The following is a 27529-nucleotide window of genomic DNA, read 5'->3' on the forward strand; positions in this document are numbered from 1 at the left end:
ATGCATTTTGCAAAATGCATATTATGTTGAAACCTAGTTACTAAAGGTTTGGATTTTGGTATCCGTATCCATGTATACCTCACATAATATTGCTATTATTGGTATGCTTAATAGGAAGGCACTTTACTTTTACAAAATCTATTTAATTTTTATCGGCATAAATAACATGATAATTCTTTTGGGTTTTGCTCACGCGTATTCCAGTTGTAATATGAATTCATGACCCTTCTCAAACAACATATCAACACGACTTAAGTAAACCATACAATGATACTTAAACGAGCCGTTCTGTTTGTTTTTAGAAATCGAATGGGTCTATATGGCCCTTAGAAAGTGTTTTGCCCTTTATTTCCATTGCATTATCCCACTGTTACGCAGAAGCGTTTACAGTACATGCCGTAAGTACGGAAATGCACAGAAAACTAATGAATGAGCATTCCAGCATTTCGAGGTCGGCTTAATCCCAAAATCTCTTTTGCCGAAACGAAAACTGAAATTTACAATTAGTTCAAGCGCTTTTGAATGTTGGTATTTATAACTGCAGTGTCAGAACTCAGAAGTTAATGTAGAATCAAAGCCTTGCTCCAGTAGTATAGTATCAGAGTGAATGAATGGTCACCAATTCATTCTCTGATATTGATTATTATTATTGCTGGAACGTGGCATTGATGAAAAAGTGCAACTATTAGTAAAGTGTAGTTACACACTGAAGTATCAACAATTCCACGTACTCATACATTTCACATTATTTGTGCTACCATATACAGCCTAGTGCAACAAATTCTGGAGTAGTAGTAGTAGAATGACAGAAACTGTATAAAGGTTTGATAACTTAAATTCGCTGCAACGTTGAAAATTCAGAGTGGATCGGTTGAATTTGATTACCTACATTTTTTGCTATCCATAAGGCAGAACTGTAGGGTACAATATACAGATATGGTGTATACGACGTATGTTACTCGTTTGTTTATAGCGAAGCAATTCGTTTGTAATCCGCTTTCTTCATTGCCTTTTGATAGTCAGTTCTCAATTGTACTGATGAAAAAAGCTAATATATATAAGCAATAACGCTTTCTGCTGCATAGAACAAGCAGAATTCAACAAACGTAGCCAAAATATTAATCCTTTCTATCTCGAGGTATAGTAATCGGCAGCAATAAAAACCAGTACTGTAGAAGTTTACCCCAAAAACATTGGAAAGCAATCCAGGCAAAACTGAGAAAAGCCTCATTTTCACTTTTTTCGTTTTTCAACACAAAAAAGCTAACCATTTTAATTTTTTTTCTGACTTCGGGTATTTTCTTGCTATCAAATCTACGAACTGTAACTGCGCAAGTAACTGCGCAGAGGCGAGTAACTGCGCAGAGGCGAGTAAGTAACTGCGCAGAGGCTGTCATCTGTGGCACATTTTATTTACATTCATGCTTGGTCAGCGAAAAATATTGATGCAATCTTTCGAAATCACAGGAATCTTTCAAATTACTGTCACACTGAAAATGCGAAAATGTAGCGCTGGAGCAGGTTTTTGCGTTTTTTTAAATGAAGGTATAGAAACACCAGTACACCAGATTGCATATAAAAAACGTTAAAGGGAAGCATAGTCGACTGTATCTGTCGATCTTATTTACATCTTGGATTTTTGGCAATACTTTCTGCATTGTGGTGAAGCGCTTGCGCACACTTTGAAACATTCGCCGTTTTTGAGCGGAGTGACCTATTGGACGAGGCCGTCGAGCATAATCAGGGTAGGACGTTGTGGATGGATAATTGGCGGCTCGCGATCTCATAATCGATGAAGGCGGAATTGCTTTGCGAGTAATAGAGGCATTGATAGTGTTAGTATCCATATGAACACCGGCTTGTCCATAAGAGTTTTGTGCTTGCATTTGCCGTTTTCTTAAACTGGGAATCGGAGACATTCGTATGTCGTCAAATCCAAGCATTCCCCCGTCCTGCTAAAATTCTTACGTTGTCTAGGTGCAACATTAGATCTGTATGTACAGATAGTGCGTAGGCGTTATCGGTCAAGCGTTTCCGGCATGCGCAGAGCTTTAAGGTCATGGCTTACCGAATATATGGTTCTCGGTTGACGACCTTCTGGGATGCTTTGCTGTTTAAATTTCTTTGCTTTTTTCTTTGCTCGAGCTCCCCAGTATGTGTAATTGACCAGAGCATATTCCAGTAAGGCAGCGAATACAAAGACAAAGCATTTCACCAAGTAGATATCAATGGCTTTGACGTAGGATATTCGCGGTAAATTTGAGCGCACCCCTGTACTTATAGTAGTCATGGTCAGGACGGTGGTAATCCCTGCAAAGAAAAGATATTATGAATTCAAAACTACAACATGTAGCATGTGTAAATTGAAGAATTACCTGAACACGGACTAAAAGAAGCTACAACCGCAGCTTGAACATGAACAATTGCTGTGGTACAATGGATTTGATCGAGATAACAGCATCATAAAAATTAGCTTCATTGTTAATCGTTTCATAGTACTGTAAATTTATAACAACATACAAATAAATGGGCCATCAATAAAGATGTTTTTTTAATAAACCTATAGCTAAGATACGTATAATGACGAATTACGATCAAAGCATCCATAACACACCTAAAGCCACTCTTGCAGATGTCGCTTCGTGATTGATCCAAAAACTAACCCATGAGAGCATCACTATCAGAATACACGGCAGATACGTTTGGAATACAAAGTAGCCAATGTTTCGTTTAAGGGTAAATTTCAGGAAAAGCCTTTGGTAAGCGCCTGAAAATACACAACATACAAACAGCTTGAACACGCGTGTAAATTGCATATGTGGTACGCTAAATTGTCTTCAGCGTACGCTAAATATTGAACGCTAAATATTGTCTTAAGCGTCGAGAAAGCCATGTTAGTTTTATTTTATCGATGTCTTCACCCGGATCACAATCAGAACTACGAAAATGCAAGCTTGAAAAAACTGCATCTATGCGATAGGTATGATCTGCAAAGAAAAGTGTCGGCAAACCTGTTGCTAATGTGACTTGGTTGTCATATGTTTCGTAGTGGTCAATCGTAAACTGGGGAATATCAATGCTCCTGACATCGTGAATGGAATTAGTTCCGTTTTTCCACGTCATATTGACGTCCGCAGTAGTGTAGCCATCTGAAATGGTTTTGAGTAAGCATAAAGAGGGAAAAATCAACAATTTAATATTTTGATATTTTAATCCATACTGGGGCGAATTTTGACGGACAAAATTTAGATATACTCCCATTTTTAAATATGCTTCCATAATATAATAATAATATAATTTGGATATACTCCCATGATATAATAATGATAAAAATATAATAATTATATAATTATATATGATAATAATTATATATGATATAATTTAGATATACTCCAATTTTGACGGAAAAAATTTAGATATACTCCCATTTTTTGCTCCATGATCGCATCATTTAATCGGAATGATTTTAAATTGGTCACCGTATCATGTGCCATACGCAATTTGTAACGCAAAGGTATTTGTTAAAAATACATATCTAATATTAAAAATGATGGTTTTATAAAACATGCTCGTAAAATTCGTCGAAACGTCTTAGCCATTCACTTTCTTAAGAAACAAAAATCCAATCGAAAAACCAAGATTAAAATTAGTTGGTTCCAGCCCTGACAATGAAGAATTGTTAAATTATTGTAAAACTCTTTTTACTCTATTGTAAAACTCTGTAACTAACTATTGTAAAACTGAATTGTTAAACTCTTTTTCACTTAAATGATTTTCGCAGTATTAAAGCTAGCGCATCAGCAGTTACAGTAGGAGAACTTCGCATGGTGGTACATACCGCATTCTTTAACCAATAATTAAAGGCTTATTTCAAATTGGACACTTACAGCTCTCAATTTCCACCGTACCTGGAAAATAAAGAAAAGTCAAGCTTTTTAACGGCATTTGTCCGTACACCGATGTGCAAAAATTACGAAACAGTGAATGGGATACTATATAACTGGTGTGTAGTAAAGCAAATTAGCTTTAATATTGTTTCCCTAAGTTACCTCAAAATCAACTAATTTCCTAAAAATCTAAATCCTAGTACAAAATTTACTAATGCACAGCATTAACTGCTGCAATCATTCAGGCGTATGCCATATCTTCGGGAAGTATCGAGTGTCGCAAAATATGACATCTTTTGCATCCAAAAAGTGAACCACTTGATTGTTACTGCCATGAAAAGCGCAATTAAAGCAACAATTGCCGAAATCTGCGAAGTAAAGAAAGTAAAAAAGTCAAAAATTATTGACAAAAAATTATTAGGAAACCGAAAGAGCTCTTTCTAACGTAAAAAGCTAAAAAAGTAATCCCGAGACTGCAATAATGGTAGGAAATAACAATGCATGCATTGAGTTGGAGAAACATTGTAAAGCTTTGAAAGATAAACTTCCCAACTTTAAATGGGACCGCGATGTTGCAAAATGACCGCATGCGTGTACGACGTGACTGCAGTAATTATGCAAGATGTGAAATTTATTATTTATTGCTCTAAAATGATTCAGTAATCTTGCAATTATAACATTGACCCGTACAGTTGGCTTATATACGCGGCTGTACCATATTTCTCTTAAACACTCACAGTTCTGAGTATCCAGAGGGTAGTAATGCAGATCCATCATACATGCCAGCGTTGTCGTGAATCTGAAAAAAAATCTTATGATAGCTTTTTTGTCGAAAAAAATCTGTTGCGCGACGCAGAACAATTTAGCGTGACACGAGAACACCAGAAAATCTTACTGACCTCATGCCGTATTCAACATCGCCATCACCGGAAAGGCGAACCATTTTATTTTTTTCCGTAACATCATGTAGAAATGAATGCTTATCGTTTGCTAAAAATGTATCAGGCACCCAGATCTGATTAGCAAAATCACCGGAAAGTGTAATCTGGACGTTTGTGTTTGGCGCAAAAGCCAGTCGGTCGTCTCTCCAGTACTGTCGCAGATATAAGGTCAGGGTGTAGTCCTTTGAAACAGAAACGCGATTATTGCAAGTAAACGCCAATAACTGTTATTGTCTTTTGTCTCTTTCATTTTCTGTAAATTTCGATTTTTCACGTACCATATTGACTTCCGAAATACTTTCGAAACTGGCAACAGACAGTTCCATGTCCAGGTGCAAGGAAGGCCCTGCAACACAAAAATAAGGAAGTAAGAATTTACACGGGGGTTTCACGGGAGGTAAGTGGCGATTTCACGGTTACACTTTGCGTCTTCTGTAAAATTCTGTATCCAAGGATAATGCTAAATTTTAGAATTTTGAAATATGTATTCAAACGTTGATCGTTCAAACCAGATTTCCGGATGCGCTAATTGAACGGATTTATTTTAAACGCCTTGCATTTTAATTCAACCAGTTCGCTTAACCTTGAAAATTGTGTATGGAAAACAATTAAAATTCTCTACTTAATTCAATTTCGGTTTAATTTAAAGCTGCAAATAACGATTACTCTCGTTTGAACTATAACCAACAATAGTGCACTGTGTGCACAGGTAACCGATGTGCCGATACTGATAGAATATACACAATCACTTATATACGAGTATACGACAAACTTTGTCGACAGACAGTCTGTCTGTCGACAAACTAGGGACATATTTGACCCAATTATGTGGTATACTTAGTCCGCTCGCATTATTTTTGATTTATGATTCCGTGTAACGTACGTACATTAACATTAGAATAAACTATTTGGCATTTGTTCTTAGAATTAACATTTCAGCACTTACAAGTCATCGTAGTGGATGCGTTTACTTAGCAGAACGAAAAATGTGATAATAATTAGGTTAATTTTATGTTTACTAGCTACTGCTTAATATTCCTGTAGTACTGCAAGCGTGTGTTTGCTTGGTTGTGATTGGAGCAGTGTGTTTGTCTGGACGACACAGGACTGTTGACGTAATGCTTATCGGAAATTGAGGAAATCTCAAGATAGCTTTTTCGGCAAACAGCCTTAGTTGACTTAAACAGGAAAAACAAATTGTGTCTCAGAATGGCAAAAATACCAAAGTGAGGTTGTATATATCTATTCCGGGACGCGAGAGAGGGCACGCAACATTAATGTAAATGTATCCAGCAGAATGAGCAGATGCAACAGCGTGGTTGTACGAGTACAATGATGAGACGATGACGGGGAGTGCCCATATGCGTTCTTCCGTCTTCACTGAGTCCCTTGAAAAGATATTTTCTCAGCTTTATGCAAAGTAGAGAAAAAGCAAAGAATGTAAAGCAATATAGGAATGTGTTCCCAAAATCATAGGCGTCGCTCGGTAATCATTATTGACAGTAAGTAATACTGAAAATGTGTTTTACCGGGCTTATGGCAATGATTCACAGACAAATTTTGCAAAACAATAGTACAATATATTTTTGGGTTTTGCTGTGCTGTTACCCTAAACCAAAGTTATTTACACACATAAAAGTAGCGTCGATATATACTTAGTTTGTGTTAGGCCGCTTAACACAAAACAAATGCCAATTTTTCAGTGTCGAAATTAGCCACGCAGAGCAATTTTATAATCTAGGAATTGTAATGATTGTAATGATATGATTTGACAAAAATTTAATTAAAATAATGCATAATATCCACCCGGATCAGTAACTACTAACTACTAATCCAGCAAATAATATCATGAACGGCAAAAGATTTTATCAATGTTATTTTATTTGTTTTCGTATGTATTTTGTTACATTTTGCGTATTCAAAAATTTTATAGACGTAATTTGTATGCCACCTGTACGAATTACCCGTTAATGAACTTCGCAGTTCTTTCAAACTGCTTGATGTTTCCATTAATCTCGCTTCCGCAAATTATTTACTTACCACTTTTAGTCTGAATACGTACAATAGGCACTCCTGTTCAATAGGTTTTTTTGTTGAAATTTCAAATATAGTTTTCAACTTTTGACTATTATATGTCTTAAGATGTCGATATATGTACTCTGTAGTCACCGGAAACATACATTAGTGACATTATACTGACGCGATTGAACAATGCGTACAATTGTTAGCTTAAAATCTTAGATAGTTCTCTACCAAAAATCTTAAAATGCCTCAAAACAGTCAGCTGGTTAAAGTGGGAAAATTATCTTTTGATGCGCGGTATTGCGGCAAGTTAGCTCGTATTAGTTCGACTGATTAAAAAAAGAACGATTACTCAAAGCATGAACCATTTGCATTGACGACTGGTACACGGCAACTGCGCGTTCGTGTTAAAATCCAATAATGGATTGAGAATACCAATCTAACAACTCCGATCACAGGCAGTGTCGTAATCCCGTCAAGAATCAAACGCCTGGTGTCCGAAATTCAATTTAACAGTCCGCAAAATCCAAAATACGACGAGCACGACTACGCTACCGGCTTTCTTCATGATGGCGTTTTTGTGCAATAATATCCAACATTCCAAAGGGTTCATGTTACAGAAAAATTTGATACTTGTGTCAATTACGCTGCTAATCGTATCCAGCCTTAACATGCTACTCGAGTATTATTTTTTGTCGAAAGGAGACAGTACGTTTCATGCAAAAATACAATAATTTTACAAAGCACTTTTAGCATCATAAAAATGGGTGGAGAATGTATGTGCAAAGGAAGAAAATGTTTTTATTCCGTTGCATGTAAGCCATATTATGCAAATTTTAAAAAAACCATTGCCGCTTTAGTAATTGTGATAATTTAAGTATGCCGACGTAAGACTTTAATTACTACGCATAACGAAACGATTAGATAAAATATCTTTTCTGTTAAGCAGTCGCCTTCCTTGTACTTTTGATTTGGAAGCATTTCACTAAAATGGGTTATATGTGGTTAGAATAATAGTTTTTGCATATCATGGCAGTGTTAATCTAGAGATCAGTTCTCAACATTTACGCCGCTACATAAGAAGAGCATATAGGTATATTCATATTCTATTAAATATATGAATGTTGAATCATCAACTATAATTTAAGAGGCTAACAGTTAAGTTGATGACTCATATAGGTGCATTATCCCGATTAATAGATAGAACTTGGTCATGTGCCGCGGTAATATCCGGAAAAGGGGCAACAATGGTGGCGGTTAATTGTCTACACATAATATGTCACATATACCGGCAGGCCCGACCCGTTTGCAAGTTTCTCGAAGAAAAGTCTGAATACTTTGAATATCGGGATTTCGCCTGTAAATATACCTCCAAAACCTGGCCGGAGTCGAATATCATAAGAACGAGATAGGTTCCTTAAAATGTGCGTCATATTTTCCAGATCAAGTTTTTCCAGGTCAGATATGTAATCTTTTGCAGTGAAAACCGCCCTGAAATAAATATGGGTTGAATATTGATTAACAGTTTTTTTTTAAAAAATGGTTAGTATCACTATCACTATAATTTTGGTTAATAATTTCCCCATGTTCCCAAGTCAATAAGCACACTCACGGTGCTATAAAGGTCACTTACTTGAAGGTAAGGAAAAGTATCGTGTTGGATATCCAAAACAAAATCCATATATTTATTGACATCTCCCCTTTAAACTTGGCGATTGCCGACTTGGAGCTTAATATAGAGAAATCGATCGATGTAAGAACATGTATGGCCTATCCCTTCCTAGTGAGTTCCGGACATTTTTGCCACGGGCATGATATATCCAAGTGACAATCCATATGACCGCACGGAATGCATGCGGATATACCACAAATGTAAAAAATTCACCAGACATCAATATTATGTGATTGTGAACTTTTTATGCACAATATAATTCCCAGACATGACATCCAAAGGGCTAATGCATGCGTAAATTGGAGATGTGCATAATGCCGACGCGCAGGATTCCTAACCAGTAGACTGCATACAATGTCATGTCGTCTGGATGGAGAAAATGCAAATCAGAAGAACAAATACTGGCCATCGAATTGGAGAATAGCTTTTCATCCTTATATTTTTACTGATTGGATTTTATTATTCACACACAGGCAGTTGGCGGAGGGGGAGAAAATGGTTTTTGTGGCCCAATGGTTGGTCCAAGGATCAAACATATCAAAAGGAACACAGTTTCGCTCGTCGACATGCAGCTACATAGTACAATGTATGCAGCAGCGCTGCTGTGTATACGCGCGCGGTCACAATGCAGCTGGAGCCGGGTCGCATCGTATTGTACCAGTGAGGCGTCGGTCGTCGTAACTCATTTTATTGCATAACCCGTAAGTCTTTTCTCCCTTGGTCTAAGTGGAATGCCAAGCATACAAACGCTAACCAAATGAGATCAAATATCCTTACAGCCGGATAGATGGGATAAGTGGTAGCTGATACTGTGTGAGAAGGAAACAGAAAGGAAGTCGTTCCCTATCCGCTGTTAGCAGTCTCTGTCGCCCAAGCCATTTTCTCCCGAAGGGAAACAGCCTAAAAGCATAAACCCGTCGATATTCGTTGCCCTGTTTTTTTATACGCCGTGGATGCAAAAGTGCAGTGGAATATTTTTTGATTTGTCCACTGACAGCTGCATATACATATATGGACCGATGTAGAGTATTCGTCTATGTGTTGGTTGACCAATATTGATTTCCGGGACGCTTTATGTGCAAAACTCCATTAACATGTACAGAAGACGACTAAGTATTGTCATAATAAGACCGATGATTCTTTATCATATTTTATGTCCTAGTGGATGTTTTGCGATTTTGGTTTTATTCAGTCGCGTATTTATGGGCTATCGTGACAAAATGTCGTCCGCGCAGCAATGTTTTCGCATGCAAGATCAACAACCAGGCAGTGCTGACTGCTAAGGGGGAAGCATCGATTTTGAAGTTTCAGCTATATTTACTTTGTTAAAAATTAGCTAGATAGTCGCACCCTTGTCTATGACTATGGTAAATCTGATAAAACTATTATCAGAGCCGTAATTTAAATTAACAGTACTTACTTTGATAAGTGAATTAACAACTGCCGCCTATCAGCAACCGTCAGCAGCAGAGCATTAAAATACATATACAGTACAGTGTCATAATGTACGAGCATAGCATTGTGGCATCGTAGCATTGTGGCATGAGCTATAGCAGCACATTCTTGCTACAGATCTACAGTATCCTAGCTGGAAACAAATGGTATTTCTTAATGGGCTGGTATTCTGTAAGACATATTCATAATTACAAGAAGTCAAGAAAATAGTTCAGAGAGCACATGGTATATCTATATAAGTATGGCGGTTTACACGGCTACACCATTTTGAACTTTAATGCAACTAATCGCGTGCGCACTTTGCAGTACAAACGCCTTGAATGCCAGGTGAAAATTGTATTCCCCAGTGTCCTCAGAAATTTGCAAACAGAAGATATACATGAATAACTACCGCTACCTATCCGGTAGCCGTTAGAATTAACCGGAAATGGTTTTGTTCGAATTATTTTATATTTTATAGCAGACACACCGTACAGTTCCGGCGTTACACGTACAGATATATTGTTACCGACAATGGTCTTTCTGGTTGTATCCTGGCGTTCCTTCGGCTTGTCTCGTTCTCCCGAAGTCGCCGTTGACCAGCTGGCTATAATCCGCAATAGTCCATGTGCGGTACACGGGCGTACGTGATAAAGGTGACTTGCGGTGAGATACGGATCCCGGGTTTTGTTCCGTTGATCTGTTTGATTCTGCAGCAGCTTCCTTTTGAACTGCTGAACTTCCTTTTTGAAATCTAGCAGAAACGTAAGACAAAAATAATAAGGGACGACAAATTCTCTTGGGTAAAGCATAAAGCACGAGGAGAACCCTTCTTGGGGCTACCTACCTACCGGGACGCGTCTACGTGCCTTGCAGCATATCTTTATACAACAACTGACAACAGCGAAAATTTGTTCCTGTTTGTAATTTTGTTTGGATTGATTACACAGAGATATTTTGATAATTGGATTCTTCTTGTGTGTGACAAGATTTAAACACCCATGCTTCACAGCTTTAGGCAGCTTATTGAAGGAGTGCTGTAAGATTCTTATGTTACGTAGCGCCACAGTAAGAAGGAACAAAAACTCGCTCTGTGGATGGGAACGTGTCTGTTTCTGAATTACACTATACGTTGTCCTTCGTATTCGGAGAGTATCATGACGACTTTGAGGAGCCAAAGCTGAAGCTGAGGGATAACTGGAAATTAGTCTCGAATACCCTTTAATAAGTCAGTGAAGAGTGAACATCGATAAACGGGGAAATGGAGCATGCCCAGACAGCCCAGTCAAAGGGTTCGGACAGTTCTCTACGCGAGGATGGCCTTGCCAGATCCGGAATGAGTGCGACCAAAGCGAGTTCGTTAAAGCTGGGTGAGTTTCAAAATTCTGTACAACGCAGGTAGATTGGTAGAATGGGCTGTTTTAATAGTAGTTAAGCTGTTCTACATTTTTAGCTGTCTCGTACTGTGTTGCAAATGTTGCGAATTTATTATTTATTGACAATATCTACACGCGGGCGTCGCACAAAGTAAAACTCCTCAAAGTCTACGTACCATACAAATCATAACACACAAGTTATCGACACAACTTCTGTACAGCTGAATTGGTGCTTAAAGCTTTTAAAAAATTTTATTTTTTCCAAAATTGTTGTTGTTTTTAATACAGCACTGTATATTTTAATATATTTTAATATCCTGTTGTATTTTAATACAACAGGAAATAATTTTTTTTCTGGTTTGGCAGTTTATTTTTATCGAAAGATGTTTGGCAGGTAGAGACTTCACGTTGTCATTATTATAATTTACTATCTTGCGAAATCACCGTACAGCTTATTTTAAGTGATAACAGAAGACATTGATTTTGTGCTACTATTTTGTGTAATATTTTTGTTTTCAGCTTTGAGTGCACCTCATGTCGAATGTTACAAAGAATAACTCGCTAAACAGCTGAATATCATTTCTTGAGTACTATCTTGCTTGTGGCAGATGTTAATAGCGCTTACATAGGTGCAGCACTCAACAGCCAAAATATTCTGAGATTTTCAACGAACAATGTTACTTCGCTTGCGATCTGGATTTTCTGCTTTAACCATAAGGCATTTTGCCGGATTCTTACTGCAAAGCTGTTAAAATAAGATGATCAACCGTCTAACTGGTTAGTCTGCGAAATTGTATTTTGTAATTCGCAAACGATCGAAAGTCTGTGTGCTACGCGTATTCGAGTAATTTTATTGTCAGTTGTCGGCCTTCCGAAAATTTGGTTATGCACGTGAATTATTTTTGTATTTTGTATATTGGATACTAATATTTTCCTTAGTCGGTAAGGGCGTCGGAAAATCTTTTCTGCCATAGTTAGCGATTTAAAATCTAAGTGTGTAATACTTTGGGCAAACGTAACCTTTATTTTACCTTAAAAGTGGTTGGTTAAGGGTTTTCTACGTTTTCATTCTGAAATATGGAATGAGTCTATGCATTAACTGTTGTGCAGTATTGTGCGATGACGGCTGAAAACAGTAGAGTAAGTGGTGAACTTCAACTTGTGATTTTAATCTGCTTTAACAATATGCAGTGACCACGTATACCTAAATCTGATGATCTGTAACAGCTTTTCGGCGCTGCTGCATAAACATGTCGGATTGTTTTTAGGCTTATTTTGTGCACTCCGTGTTAGTGTCCACCCAGCGCTACGCCCGTGAGTAACTTGTAAAAAACAAGCCGTCAAGTTTGAAAGGCTCAGTTACCACAATTGATTGCAACTGTGCGGCAGATCTGGCTACTGCCGAGTTAGATCCTATAATTTTGCTTGCATTTGTTTCCCATCTTAAAGTTGATTGTGTCTTATCGATTTCTTATTATATTGTTGTGGTATTATAATTATAATGTTGTGGTTGCAGCCAGAGGAAAACATTGTGGTACGCGTTAGTATTTAATATTTACTTCTTTAGAAAGCGGTTGACTTTAAAATTAACATTCATCTGCGGTTAAACCGGTCATCGATATGGCTGATTGTTAAAGAGAATGGCCACACGGCGCACATCTGAAGGGTTGCCTTTTTGATTTTACACTTTTTATGCTCGTACATGGTATCTTTATTGGAGAGCTCAGAATACAAATTATGTAGTTTCGTATCTCGGGGTAAAAGAATAAGTAATTATTTGCATACCCGTATTGGATTTAGCGATCGTGCGCGAAGGTTTTTCATTTTGTGTGGCATTAGAGTGGTGTTCTGTAGATTGAATAATGGGAAAGTAACCATTCAAATCGATCATTTGCATGGCTGTCGATTAGCGCTCATGATCGCTGTTAATTTGTCCTTCGTCAGATGTAATGTTATTGCTAAAGGCTCTCTAATTGTTGCACCAGAAAGCTTAGAGGCACGTTTTTTTCTTATTAAAGTGTCTCGTTGTTTCTTTCTTGGTCGATCAGTAGTATAAGCGCTGTATGCGATGTAATTGTCCTTTATAAATCATTTGCTGTATATGCGGTTATATGGCACGGGTCGATGAGCAGGTGGCACTAATATGGTGAGTACTGTTGGCGTTCATTGAAGCACAACAAGCGCAAACGCCACCATGCTCACAGCTGCTAAGTTGTGTTAGCGGATGTAGAAAGCTTTATTGCAATCCGTCATGTACATAGTAACATAAAATTAGTTGAACAGGACGTTTTTATGAAACTGTTTTTTGTCTCCTTAGAAAATGAATCAGATGATACGAATGTTGCTGACGACGTACTGTCAGTGGCGGACCGGAAGTCAGCTGTTGGTGGTGGTGGTTCTGCTGGTGACGACAGTGCAATGTTAGACCGATGCAGTAATAATGTTGAACGACCATCTGTTTCGGCGGCTTCGTCCAGTATTGCCGAAAATAGCGGAGAGTCGAGAGCGCGATCTATGAGTGGTTCTGGCGTATCGGCGCGCGAAGTGATCGTAGCGGTAGATGGAAGTCAAACTGGGGAGTCGCTGAGTGATTCTGGAGGATCAGGTTGGCGCCTTTCTCGAGATGGAAAATGCTGCAGAGGATGGTTGTTTAGATATAACTGTTACAGAATTTTCACTTCCGTGGGGACGATCTCGCGATCACCAGGACAGTAACCACGGAATAACCATGCTTGCTGGTGAATATGTTTTACATTCGATTTTTGTGGACTTCACACAAAAAGTGGACAAGAAAATCGATGGCGTTCTGGCTGAGCCGCTGGTAAGTTACTGTTAAATTTTTTTATTAAAGCGAAATAATATATTGTCAGTATGCGCGGAAAAGGCTTACTATGCTCGCATAACTTGTTTTCTACCTGTATTTAAAAGACCCACATGGGTTGCTGTAGATGGATCCACTCTTACTTAGTGCATGTAATAAATTGTATCATGGGCATCATAAATTATAACTTCCGTTTCGTCTGCTACAGTTTTGCTGCGCAATTTTTAAACAAGCGTCCTGCGTTGGATAAAAATGTTGGTTTTTTTAGGCGCGGCCGCTGTCCAAATCATTCCAACGCGGCGAAGATCCCCAATTTGATCAGCTAATTAGCTGCTTTTATTCTGTGGCCGAGTACTGTCTGCCCTCTTTATTACGGACATTACTGGCATGGTATGAATATCAGAACGTGGACTATTCTCATCTGTCAGTTCCGGAGAGTGGTAAACAAAAATCGGATTCCTCCAAATCTGCCAGCGGAAGTACAAAATCGGCGCTGGAACTATCGGAAAAAGAACATGTGGCTGATAAACGGAATTTGGCCGTGGATTATTTGTTCGCCTTGGTTTTAATCGAAATTTTGAAACAGGTACAGCAAACATGTCGTCGCATAATTACGATTACGGCCTTATGTCGCCGGTAATCTGAATCTATTTGCAACACTGTTGTGCTTTTACTGAACTGAGCATTCTGAATAATTTTTATTTTTTCAGTTGCCGTTTCATCCAGGCCATGACGAGCTGATTGCGCAAGTGGAGAGTTTGTCGTTCAAACATTTTAAATATCGCGATCCGTAAGCGAAAGATATGGGTTTCCGGTTGAAAACCATTATAGAATATTTGCTTACAGCATTGTTGTTGGACCAAATAACATCAATTTCCATATCGTTTCGGATCTGTATGCTGAAGTTATCGGAGTTCTTGCACAGTCGAGGTAAGAAATGCATGTGTATTTGGCCATCTATACCGCTCAGTGAATCGGTGTCGTTTTATATTTTCTTATGCAAACGTGTATAAATGTGCGGCCGATAACATTACACGAGCTTGAACAAAAACAGATCTTTGTTGTTCATGGTTTTGCAGGTTCCAGTCTGTCCGACGCAAATTTATGGCGGAACTGAAGGAGCTACGCTTCAAAGAGATTTCGCCGCCGACTGTAAACAACATAATTGCTCTGCTAATGGGCATGAAATTTTTCCGTGTCAAGGTGAAACTTCTGCACCATTTACTGAAGTGCTCCTTGATAAGCAGCTGATTTGTACGAATAGATGGTTCCTATCGAAGATTTCGAGGCATGCTTCCAGTTTATGCAAGAGTGTGGTACGTACTTTCTGGAGGTTAAGGAGAAGGATATTAAACATGCCATGGCGGGATTATTGGTGGAGATACTCATGCCGGTGGCGGCGTGTGTCAAGAATGAAGTGAACGTGCCGGTTGTAAAGAATTTTGTGGAAATGCTTTATCCGACTACACTGGATATGTGCTCGAAAAAGAAGCACAGTTTGGTAAGTATGTGTGATAGAATTCAGTTTTTGTGAAATCTGGTTTTATCGTGAAAAAGCACCGTATTGCATTGCAACTTGCTTTTATTTATTGAGTAATTTAATACATCTTCTGCCTATTGACTGCACATATATTTACGGCGCAGTTTTTGTATAAATTAAACTTGTCGTTCTTATGTAATCATGGCCTTCGTTTTGTAGGCATTGTTTCCGCTGGTTACATGTCTTTTATGTGTCAGTCATAAACACTTTTTCCTACACAACTGGCACCACTTCCTGACTCTTTGCTTGTCGAATCTGAAGAACCGCGATATCAAGATGTCAAGAGTGGCACTTGAGTCGCTTTATCGTCTGCTATGGTAAAACGGTTTCTACTTTATATGTGGACCCGATGCACGTTAATTGCCGGATCAATTCTTTAATCCGCGTGTTTGTTTTTTGTAGGGTTTATATGATTCGCATTAAATGCGAAAGTAACTCTGTGACTGCCAGCCGATTGCAAAGCATCGTCAACAGCTTGTTTCCCAAAGGCTCTAAAGTTGTCGTACCGCGCGATACCCCACTGAACATTTTCGTCAAAATCATCCAGTTCATTGCTCAAGTACAAAGCCGGTCTTATGCAGAGTGTAGTGGCCATTAAAGAAAGACTAATCTCTGATTGCTTTTTGCGCTGTAGGAGCGGATGGATTTTGCCATGAAAGAAATCGTCTTTGATCTGCTTTCCGTCGGTCGACCGATTCGCGTCTTAATGCCCGAACGGATGAGTATTGGGTTACGCGCTTTTTTGGTGATTGCCGATAACTTACAGCAAAAAGAAGGCGAACCACCCATGCCACGAAGTCTCGGTATTTTGCCGTCGGGTAATACGATCCGGGTAAAAAAGATATACGTCAGTAAAGTTCTGACCGATGAAGAGGCCAAAGCCATCGGTATGGCCAGTTATTATCCGCTGATACGGAAAACATTCGAAGAAATGATCCGCTTGTTGGATGCTCAAGTTGGACGGACAATGATGGTTACCTCAAATCTCAACCAGAACAGCAAGGAAACTGATGAACAACTGACGTATGTCGGAAGTTGACTACTTTTACTTGAAAGTTATCTGATATACAAAAACTAAATTTTGTACACAAAATACGAAAAGAGGTTATTGTAGTCGTAGGTTAAAACAGGAAATAATCAGTACTATACGGAAAATTTGCAGTATAAAAGTTTAATTTGTTTTTGTCATTTGTGACTTTGCGAGTGCGCAAGATTGAAAAATTCGAAATCGAAGGCTGGTCGAATTAAATTTTGAAATGAATTTCAGATTTTAAAATAAAATTTCTTGCGTTTAAGGAAAACACGTCAGCTTTGCGCTAGTGTGAATATACTTATTACTTTAACAATGCAAATAACAATTCAACACAAAGCTGATTTTTTCGCGAATTATTAGCAATTTTTCAGTATTGGACGATTTAGTCCATTTACGCTACCGCTTGGTTTACGATGAGTGCTGGCAAGGGTGTGCTATCTGAACCGTGCAATAATGATCGTTATTTTGCTATTGCAGTGGTGAACGAAAACCGAAGATTGATTTATTGAAAACTTGTGTGGCCGCTATCCCACGACTTCTTCCGGATGCCATGAGCATAAGCGATCTAATGGCATTTCTTTCTCGTTTAACTGTGCATATTGATGAAGATTTAAGAGGGTAAAATTGTGATTTGATCATCCCATTTGATTAGCAGTTTTTCTGCAGTACAAACGTCTGTGCTTTAAATAGGCTGGCTTATCAAGCCATGCAATCGATCTTGGTCGATTTTTGCGAACATCGGGAAGTTGTTATGCACGTACTCATCCAGTTTATTGTCACGGATATCACTGACGCCTATCCTGGCTTATTTGACACATCGCTGCGAATGGTTATTCAATTTATTATCGCTTGGAGGAATGCCCTTTCGATCAGGGCACCCCGACCCAAGGTGTGTTATCATAGTGTGTGCCGTTCGCCTTTTATTTAAAAAAGATTTGGGAGTTGTAATTTTTAATCAAAGATGTTTTCCTGGTTTTTCATTGTAAAACAAACTCCGCATACGAAAAAGTGCGCGTAATTCAAACGTTAGGGATGATTGGGAATTTTCTTCTATAGTTGCTCTATGGCATAGTAAAGATATCGTGGTGATCTTGTTGCATTAGTATCGAATTAATTTTTTTTCAGAATCACGGCTTCCGAAATTCGGGTGATGGAAGTCTGGCTGTCATGTCTCTGCCGATGGTCTTGTATGAAATTGAATCGCTGGCATTGCTTCTTCTTTGCCAAAGCCGACACACCCCACGCCGTCTAGCGGTTGTCGTTCTAAAGGAGACAAACGCCCTGCGACAGTGTCTGGGCGTGGGAAACTACATTCCCAGTGCGGGGAAGGGAATGGGGGACAGCCGAAGTCTGCTAGATGTGATTGATTCGTTCTGCAAAGTGGTTGTGGAGCAGGAATGTCTGGCACAGCTGCCAAGCAGTGAAAAGGTTGAGCGACGGATTTTTTTGGCGCTTGACAGAATGACGGTAACATGTATTGTATTTCGGCTGCAGGTTTTGTTTTCTCCGGCGCTGAAGATTGATCTCCAGTGGGTGGTGGATCGGGCGGTGAATGTGTGGAATGCTGGCTTTGCGGATTCTAACGTACCGCTAATGCAGATTTTGGATTCTGCCGCCTCGGTCCGGTCGTCTTTAACACCGCCGAATAATAGTGATGTCTGGACGAGTTTCATTTCCGGTCTAATGAACAAAAAGGGCTTTTTGGGCAGTTGCCCTCCAGCAATTCTGGCTCACATCTGGCCGATGGTCTATTCTAGATTGCAAGCTGTTTTGGCCTTGATTGACTTAGGGTACTACAATAATCACGTTAGAAAATGGAAACAATCGTTTTTTCTTAAAAGTCGATTTATAAGCTCGTAATGCTTGTGCTACCGTGAACTATTATAAATCTATAATATGGAATTTGATGATAGCAGCGAATTACCAATTTGCTTCACGGCCTTACAATGCTTTTTTTGCAGACCGGCCAACGAAAATCGAGCGTCTTTGGTCAGCTTAAAAACTGTGCGCAAAGTGCTTACTGAGCGTGACCTGTATTTTTCATTATGGAAAAACTACCTGATTGTGGCATGCAGTGTCCTCCCGCCTCACACTGTTTTTTCGGGTAGTTTTCGCTGCATATCTCCTGATATTGCGCTGAGGTAATGCGCAATGCATGTGTCATCTGTTTTTTGTCACATATTCATCCGTATGTTTTCCTTGTAGTACATCGTCTTCAGAAAGCAACTGCTCTGAAAAGACAGAGGTACGCTTCCCCGCAATTCAGATCCCGGCAGTGACAGCTCATGGATTTTATAAAATGGCTGTGCGACTTCTCCGATCAGAAGCTATCGACCTTCCAGAGTCTGTAGTGCTTGGACTGGGTAAAACAAACCCGGAAGCTCTGAGGTATTTATTGTTCACTTTTAAAGGAGCTTCTCGTCATGATTGCTGTTTTTGATTTAGAGATCTTTTGGAAGAATTGGTGCCTTTAATTAAAGAAGCTATTGACCGTAAACAGGAGAATGTTCGACGGAAGAAACGAAAAGATGCTCTGCGTTTGCAGTTAATAAAAATGTTTTACGTGCTGGCCAAGGAAGACTCTATTGTTAGTGGCCCATTGTACACGAGCGAAAATTCCAAACAGTCCTTTTTACCGGCGTTTGCTGAATATGTCGATGGGACAAGATTATATCTGGAAACGGAAACTGATAAAGAAAATCTCATCGTTCTTGCCAGTATTCAGCTGCATTTCTGTAAATTTATTCACTCTTTAATCCAAAGCTTTTTCAGTAAGTGCAGATATTCCACTGTTCTGTCCGCCTGGTTATTATCGTTTAAGGCGTTTGTTTAGTAATTTGGTTTTGATTGTTGCAGTTGAATTGCGAGAACACCTATTTATACCCACTCAGCGACAACTATTATTCAATCTGTTTTCTGGTTGGACAGGACGGTTTGCATGCTTTCCAAAGGATTCTGGGAAGTAAGTAAATCGAACTCATGTTTTGAATTTTGTGATACCCTATCCATTCACCGAGACCCGATTTTGATTTTCACAGACCAGCGATTCCTTCTGCTGAACTAGAATTTTGTGCACTGCAAGCTATGTCCTCGGTTCTTTGCTGTGGCAAAGTTTTTGATCGCAATCTGTTATCGGAAGATTCTGCTTTGTTTCGTTGGTTGGATATGCTTCTGGCTTCGTCATCCGATACGGTACGGCAGAATTTTGGACGTCTGGCTAACAATAAGCTAGTTTAATTTTTCTTAAATCATCTCATGGTGCTATTACCTTGGTGCTGTGTTGGAAGATTAGGTTTGTTTGGTAGCAGAAAATGTTTAATTTTTCCGCGTAGTTAGTGGACATACAATGATCTTGTTGAGTGATGAAGGATTGGTTGTCGTAGGTGCGGAATTTGTCCCAAGAAACCGTCACATTGTTGTTATGCATGAATCCGGATACGCCGTTCCTGCTGGATTGGGTGGTAGACCGTTGCTACACCGGATCCGAGGATGTAGCTGACAGCTGTTTCCAGGCTTTGGCTTCCGTGTTCTGCTCGAGAGATTATCCTTGTGATCAGTTTAGCTCCATCATCAATCTGGCTTTAATGAACACGGGCTGTCCAAGAGTGACAATTCAAGAATTGGCGCTGGAGTTGTTACAGGTCTGCAAAAAAACTGATAAACAAAGAAGCCTTGGTTAAACAATTTTCTGGCCTTGTGTTAGATGTTTCATCAACGGTAATGTTATTTTTTAGATTTTGGATAAGCGCTTTTTCGGACAGATGCCCGTTTATGGATCTCCAGAGCGCATCAATACCACGACAGACTCGACTGATTCTATAAAGTCCAATGCTAACCGCAGTACCTTGAATGATGTGCTGTTGTCCGGTGGCAATTACACTCGTAACCAGGTGTTCTTGTCGGAGCAGTTAGCCAAGCTTCATCCGGACTTGACCATGTCCATTTTCTCGGAGATTACTTACCGTTTTCAAACCGCTCGGCCTTCCGTTCGTTACAATCTGCTAACATACATTGTTCCCTGGATGTACAATTTGGAGTTGGTTGACTTTAGCTTTCATGGAACTTCTGATGACGTTCCCGTTTCGGATGTGCCCGTATCCATGCGGGGTCAGGGCTGGGGCTCGCCTGAAGCCACGGAAATGGTGTTGAACAACATGATGTATATTAGCACCAAGGTGCGAACCGTTTTGTACCCAAAAATTAGTTAGCTCGCTTTAACATTTCCAGTGAATCAATTACTTAAATTTCTGCTTTATAGTTTGGAGATGAACTGCCTAAGGAGATTGAGTGCATGTGGTCTTCGATTTGCTGTGCTTGGCCCAATAATTTGAACATTGTATTGAAATATTTGGTTATTGTATCCAGTTTATCGCCATGGACCGTACTTCCTATTGTAAGGAATTTTTTAGTATTGTAATTTTTTTTAGTTGATGGAGTATGAGCTTGTTATTTTTTTAGGCGAAACGTGTCGTTCGCTATATGGCCAGAGCTCGTCCCGAGAGACTTATTGACCATTTAATTGATGATTTACAGGTGAATTATTTTAGCCAAACGTGACCGTTTGATTTAGCTATAAACGGACGTTGTTACAGTCTATTGAAAACGTGTGCGTAACGGTGGAGAAAATTTTGACGCCACCGTTTTTTCGTGTTACCGGCGTACGAAAATTGCCTGTCAGTGGAATTGTGTCTGATAAAAGGATGCTTACGGATGAATTTACATCGGGGACTATCCATACTAAACGCCACGTTAACGAAGATAGCCTGCTGACTAATGCTCCGGATGATATGTCAAAAAAGTTAGTATAGAATCTATAAACCCATTACAGAAGTGTAAAGGAGATAGAGCTGATAATAATGATTGGTGATTTGAACAGCCTGTTTGCATTACTGGAAATGTTTTTTATTGCAGAAATAGTTTAAACTCGCCCACCACTAGCACTCCACTGGAGATGTCCAGCAAAACTGGAGAATACCCGGAAGACGCCTCAAATTTCGTTCCTTTGCTACCTCATCCTCTGCCCATGCCTGAGTACGGTGGATATTTTGCGCCGATGGGGGATTTGCTCAACGAGCCAGGTGCTAATATTACCACAATGCACAGGTAAGATTGCTAATGTGACGTAAAACTTGTTCTCATTTTGATGCCTACGGCAGCCTCGTTTCATTTGGTCTACCAATTTCAGGTGTAGCTTTGCAATTTCTTTCCTTGGTGATCTCCTCTTGGACGGGTTGAATGTGGCTTGGATTGTGCATTTGCCCATCATGTTGCATATTGCTGTTCTCGGTTCGTATTGCATTTTAACGGGAATTTTCTGATCGATTTAGGACTTTAATTTTATAATGTAAAATAATATGCTGTCGGAATAAGCGTTACGAATATTGTTTTGCCATTCATAGGAAACCCAAATGTAATAAAATGGTTTGTGTTTATGAGAACGCAGTCTATTTGACTTTGTGTTACTGTATATGGTCATCAATACGACAGTGCTTTTGTTGGACAGGTCTCGACAGCCAGCGTTCATCCGTTTACCAGCACTGTCGCAAGTTGTTAGAGAATCTCCTCGTGGTATTTGCCTGCCACAACGATCACTGCTCGGTCGCGCAGCTTCTTTTAGGAAAGAAATCTGTTCTCCCGCCCAGTCGCTACTATACCGACCGTACATCACGTCGTTCCCTGGAATCTCTGTGTTACCTGGGCTATGTAGCGGAATCCGTGGAAAGTCTGGATAGCTCGATGACTTTGGTGGAGAATGAAACAGAGTCGAAAACGGATGACAGTGTGACCAATAACATCGAGTATGTCGTTATGGAGTTAATTGATCTTCTGGCTTCCAACACCACGGCAGCACTGTGGGCCTTCGAAGATATTACGGCCAAGATGTGGACGTGTAAAAGTGTGGTGCAGCTTAGCCGATTTGTGCGGTGCATCAATCGGGCTTTTACCGCATCACTGCCGCTATCACGAATAACACAGCGTTGGGCCGAGATCGCCTTTCAGTACGGATTGAATTCGTCATCCAGGCATTATGCCGGGCGGTCCTTGCAGATTTACCGGGCGCTCGATGTCCCGTTCACGTTCCAGGCTCTTTCGGATATTTTGTCGAGGCTAGTTGAGACGGTGACGGAGCCAGGGGATGACATGCAGGGATATGTAACGGAGTTGATGTTGACGCTGGAGGCTTCAACGGAATCTCTTTCTGTTGAAGAAGTAGCGATATCATCGACGGAGGAGGTGGCGGTAAAAATGGAGAAAACTCCTATGAAACAAGAAAAACATGGCCATAATCGCACCATCAGCTTCCACTTGCCCAAGGGCGGACAAGATGCTGGTAAGGATTGCTTATTGTACTTACAATTAACTTGGGTTTTTGACGTAAGCTAATTGCGCTAGATATGCATAACAAGAAAATGGATCTATCGCATGACCTGCCGCACTGTAGAATCTTGACAGAAAAACTGCAGTAACAAAAACCCTAAACGCAAATCAAAAGTGGCGTTGAGTTGCGTCCGCCCTTGCGTTTTATTTTTGAAAACAAATCCGCTCTGAGACGTTTTCACAGTTGCCGGTACCGATAGAGCTGGAAGTTTAAGGTGGTCTCGACAAATTCCACGAAGTTTGTTCTTTTTACTTCTGGGATGAGAAACACTTTTAACGAATAGAGTGCGGACATAACAACGTATGATTAGCAAGATTTGCGACCATGATCACAAGATGTTCGGATGCGAAACCGTGGCCTTTTTTTTACATTGGCATGCTGAAAGGTTGCACCTGATTTGAAATTTGAAGCTTATGTTTGGTTATTGAAAAACATTGAATAAATAAAAATACCATAATGCAGACATGCAGGAACATTTGATAAATTTTTTTGCTGTTGTAGATTATCGCCAACGGAGTGTGAGTGATTCCGGTTCGAATATCCACCGCAGTTACAGCACACAAACCTTGACCAATTTTCCTCCTGTTACAACCGACGGAACTCTATCCCTGGACGACAAACTGAGTTTGCTGTCATTGCTGTTCTGGATTTCCATGTCGGCATTGGAAAGCGATTACGAGCATGAATTTTTGTTGGGATTACGTCTAATGGAGAAAGTGCTGGGTAAATTGTGCTTAAGTAAACCCGACTGTCAGGAACGCGTTGAAAAGGTGCGTGTGCTGGCCAAATGGACAACTTTCCCAGGGATTCAGTCGCTGGTGTTAAAAGTAAGACAGCTTGTAATGTGTAGTTTTCTCTCGCCATGCAGTGCACTCTTCGGGTTGCAGGGCTGTACATCGGCTTCCACTTATGAGCCTACTTTGCGGGTTTTGACAAAGTTCTCACGGTCGCTGGATAATCCGATTGTTGATCCGCACCGCATGGTCGGATTCCCGTTGAATGTGCTGGCTTTCTTGCCGTATCAGATGCTACATTTTGATGATCCCAATGCACTTTGCCTTGAAAGCGCTAAGGATTTTGCCGAGGTCTGTTTTTTAAGGTTTCTGTACATACTCTGGAACATTCCGTGAAGGATTAGCCAGTTTATCGAGACGATGATTTGTCAAGCATCAAAGCTATTTATTTTTAAAATGTGCATGCTGATATTCTTTAAGTTAAGTTAACTATTTAATTTAAATTTGAGTAAAATCAAATGTTTTGAATGCTTATGATGCAGATTAATGAAATACTGCTTGTAATATAATGTGGTAGCAGTGTGAATTATACACTAAAAATGGTCTACAAACGTGTCGGGTAGTCCAGATGTGTGCTGTATACACACTGTTGAATAATGCTTAACTCGACTTTGTAGGTGTCGAAATCCTCCGATCGGCTGGAAAATTTCTCAGCTGTGATGCTACTGTATCACAAACGGACTTTCAACAAGGATGCCAAGCAGTGGGGGAAGTGTGTTGTTAAATATTTATTCGACGCTTTCCACGAACATATTAACAGCCTCATCACGTTTCTAATTGAGGTGGGTACGGACAGGAAGAGTTTGTCCGCTTTTTTTCATCCGCAAATATTGCAGTTTGCTCTAGCTAGACGCTTGAACAAACATTTTTTTGTTGTGTAACTATCTGTGTGTTTGTGAAACTAATAAAATTAGATCTTAAGAATTTGATGGGGAACTCGCGGGATTTTTGTTTGGTGTTTACGGTGTTGTGGTCGTACCAAAGATTAATAGCGCTATTGAACATTTTTTTCGAGTGATGTTACTACAGTTTTTCCTCGCTTTATCTCACGATATTCACTCAGAAAATCAACCAAACTTGAAGGATTTCGTAATTCTTCAGAAACCCAGAATTAGTTCATAATTTTGCTCGATAGGCTTTTTATAGTGAAAGTACTTACCGAGTACAGATCTGAATTGCAAGGAACGTATTGGATATGAGCATATTTGGGTGATTGCAGATGATGGAAAAAGGCCCCGCGACAATTCAGCATCACACGTTAAATATCGTTTATTACTTCCTGCACTATGTGGATATCGGTGTGATGTCCAATAGTGTTACGGCGGAACTGTTGCGCGTCGTGACCAGGCTGGTTGACGGGCCGAACTGGCGTGAGTGCCAGAATTTAATCAAGTTGGCTGTGATTCGCTCGTCAACATTGATGCCCCCCGGGAGTAACATTAACGCCCAGAGCTCGTCCATCTCCTTCGAGACGGCTGGCCTCATGTCTCCGACCCATTTTGCCGAAGCGGAAATCGTTGTCAAAAAACAACTTCCAGGTAGACTTGTCTTACTGTGTGCGTGCGTTGTGCCTGTGTAATGGGAATGATCCTTATATAACTTGGCGGGGTTTTGCCGATTAGGGCGTACTCTGGACTTTGCCTTTGATGTTTCGGTTACACCCATCGTGGGAAGGAAACATGGAACCAGTCACCGCGCTGGGGAAAATGACATAAATATTATTGAAATGTTTGGGGAACTGAATCGAAAGCAAAAGGATGTAGAAGCTTCTCAGTCTGACTGGCGCAGATCAGCTTTGTCACAGGTGAATTTTTTAAAGCAGTTTAGTAAATGATCTGGTATTTGTTTTATTTGAAAGCATGTATGGGTGCTATGGTGTCGTGAGTAGCGAAATTGCCATAATGCTCGACAACAGCTCCCGCCTGTTTGAAAGTTAACTGGGTGTAAAAAAATTAAAATACCAGGATTATACGGAACATGAAAAACTTCGAAATCAATTGCGATCTAACTGCTTGAGCAAAACAAAAACTTCCTTTTTTTCACGCTGCAAAGCCTTTCATATAAATTTTTCCTGGTGTTTATTTCGTGGTTCTCCTTAGTCACGAACCCGGGAGCGTTTGGTTGGATTATTGGCGGTGTGCGGTCAGCGAGTGGGAATGCCAAAGAGCCCATCGGTAATGCCGAACAGCACAGTTGATTTTGAATTATTTTATGCAGACCTCTTTCCTTTTGTTACAGATTGTCTTTAATCAATTCGGCGATACGGGCGAGATGAGTGTGTGCAGCAGTTCTGACGATGCCACATCCACCATTGTGGGCGGAGATGCACAGCACCGCAGCAGCATAGCCGGGGAGAATTCACTGCGGGATGATCGGTCGACCAGTGAAAATACATTCACCGTTTTCAAAGACTTTGATTTCCTGGAGTACGAGCTGGATAGCGGGGAAAACGAGAGTATTGATAATTTCAACTGGGGCGTGCGCCGATCGCTGTCCAACGTGCGCGACGTCCATGTGACCGATGGGTTTGCGCGGGTGCGGCCGCGCAGTGCCACTGGAGAATTGTTGAGTCCGCGAAAGGAGCCCGAGTCATCGGATGACGAAGTCGGCAGTGTGGAGATTGTGGAAATGTTGCATGATGAAAGCAGTGTCGATCCTGTGGATGGGGAACTGGCTGAGGAAGCCGTTGAGCAGTCTACAAGTATCAGCGATCTGACTTTACCCAGGTTATTATAGTTGATAGATAGTCATGCTTAAACATTTTTGTTATAAAATTTATGTCAGTATTCGTTGTTTGAGATTTTCACGTCAGTGAAATTAATAAGGTAAAGGAGCTTTGCATTTATCCGAAAACGTGCTTGAGCCGGTTTATTAACACAAAAAACTATTTACGAGACAAAATAATATTTCTATCTACTGACTGTTTTTAGGCCTATGGAAGCGGCCGAACACCCGGAGCAAGAGAATCCTCAAGATAGTCCTGATATACAAACTGCCATACTATGACCTTTCCGAACCGAATAGTTGAATAGAGAAATTCCTTGCCTGTGATAAATTTTTTCCTTCAGCAATCTGTTTTGTTTCGGTGGTTTTATTTCTGTTTCTCAGAGACTTCTAGTCCTTCGCGTTTGCGTCGTCATGGACTCTGTGTATGGTACTGGTTCCTTTTTGTCCACGTTGGAATGCCCGCGTTGCATTTCTGGTGAATGGTTGGCCATGTGTTTTTTGTTATAAAAGTTATTGCACAGAATTTTATTGTAGCATAATGACTGAGTACATAAAGGTTAAAACTGTTTTTTTTGTGACAAAGTCCTGACGTTTCAGTCGGATGGCTGCCATCGAAAGCGTACAAGCCGATTAGGATAAAACCGGGCGTTAACGGTCCACTCACCATAGCGGTTGCATGCATAAATACCTCGACGCACGGAATGGGATTTTATGTGATGTTATTCGCTTGATTAGCTTGCAATCGTATTAAGGGAGTATGCAGCACCGATAAATTTGCCGGCTTCCCGTCTGACTTTCCAGATGGTTCACCGGAAAAAAATTGGTACAGTACGCAGTTCAGTAGGACATTCGACAAGCCCTCACGCCTACAAACTGGAAGTACTAACACATCGCTTGCTTACT

General features: G+C 40.1%; 2 protein-coding genes across 8 annotated transcripts; one reads left to right on the forward strand and one right to left on the reverse strand.

Moving 5' to 3' along the window:
- Positions 1 to 1407: 1407 nt before the first annotated feature.
- Positions 1408 to 9368, reverse strand: LOC129585008 (gamma-aminobutyric acid receptor subunit beta-like). 4 transcript variants are annotated; one of them, XM_055477492.1, is made up of 11 exons: positions 8484 to 9368; positions 8220 to 8341; positions 5107 to 5174; positions 4787 to 5010; positions 4625 to 4686; positions 3888 to 3908; positions 3012 to 3149; positions 2615 to 2767; positions 2376 to 2396; positions 2069 to 2310; positions 1408 to 1952 (listed from the first exon to the last, which is right to left on the reverse strand). In XM_055477492.1, the coding sequence occupies exons 1-11, from the start codon at positions 8543 to 8545 to the stop codon at positions 1536 to 1538; spliced, it is 1530 nt and encodes a 509-aa protein (XP_055333467.1). In that variant the 5' UTR covers positions 8546 to 9368; the 3' UTR covers positions 1408 to 1535. The 4 variants fall into 4 exon arrangements, with proteins under 4 accessions (XP_055333467.1, XP_055333466.1, XP_055333469.1 ...); XM_055477491.1 differs by having other exon boundaries at positions 1408 to 1955; XM_055477494.1 differs by lacking the exon at positions 2376 to 2396.
- Positions 9369 to 10707: 1339 nt separating this feature from the next.
- LOC129585004 (protein furry homolog-like) lies at positions 10708 to 27408 on the forward strand. Of its 4 annotated transcripts, none has more exons than XM_055477480.1 (36): positions 10708 to 11326; positions 13650 to 13937; positions 14002 to 14153; positions 14422 to 14739; positions 14864 to 14943; positions 15000 to 15083; positions 15233 to 15356; positions 15418 to 15654; positions 15853 to 16010; positions 16096 to 16252; positions 16328 to 16716; positions 17204 to 17344; positions 17417 to 17615; positions 17852 to 18154; positions 18221 to 18516; positions 18688 to 18867; positions 18932 to 19114; positions 19172 to 19497; positions 19583 to 19688; positions 19765 to 19918; positions 20110 to 20367; positions 20461 to 20901; positions 20985 to 21119; positions 21185 to 21259; positions 21319 to 21524; positions 21638 to 21829; positions 21912 to 22012; positions 22230 to 23057; positions 23607 to 23932; positions 23993 to 24190; positions 24517 to 24681; positions 25119 to 25437; positions 25522 to 25703; positions 25999 to 26073; positions 26138 to 26625; positions 26830 to 27408. In XM_055477480.1, the coding sequence occupies exons 1-36, from the start codon at positions 11218 to 11220 to the stop codon at positions 26903 to 26905; spliced, it is 8049 nt and encodes a 2682-aa protein (XP_055333455.1). In that variant the 5' UTR covers positions 10708 to 11217; the 3' UTR covers positions 26906 to 27408. The 4 variants fall into 4 exon arrangements, with proteins under 4 accessions (XP_055333455.1, XP_055333458.1, XP_055333456.1 ...); XM_055477483.1 differs by lacking the exon at positions 10708 to 11326 and adding an exon at positions 12161 to 12274; XM_055477481.1 differs by lacking the exon at positions 10708 to 11326 and adding an exon at positions 12721 to 12866.
- The last annotated feature ends 121 nt before the right edge of the window (positions 27409 to 27529 follow it).

Source organism: Paramacrobiotus metropolitanus, unplaced genomic scaffold (genome assembly GCF_019649055.1).
Source record: "Paramacrobiotus metropolitanus isolate TYO unplaced genomic scaffold, Prichtersi_v1.0 Parri_scaffold0000015, whole genome shotgun sequence".
Taxonomy (NCBI): domain Eukaryota; kingdom Metazoa; phylum Tardigrada; class Eutardigrada; order Parachela; family Macrobiotidae; genus Paramacrobiotus; species Paramacrobiotus metropolitanus.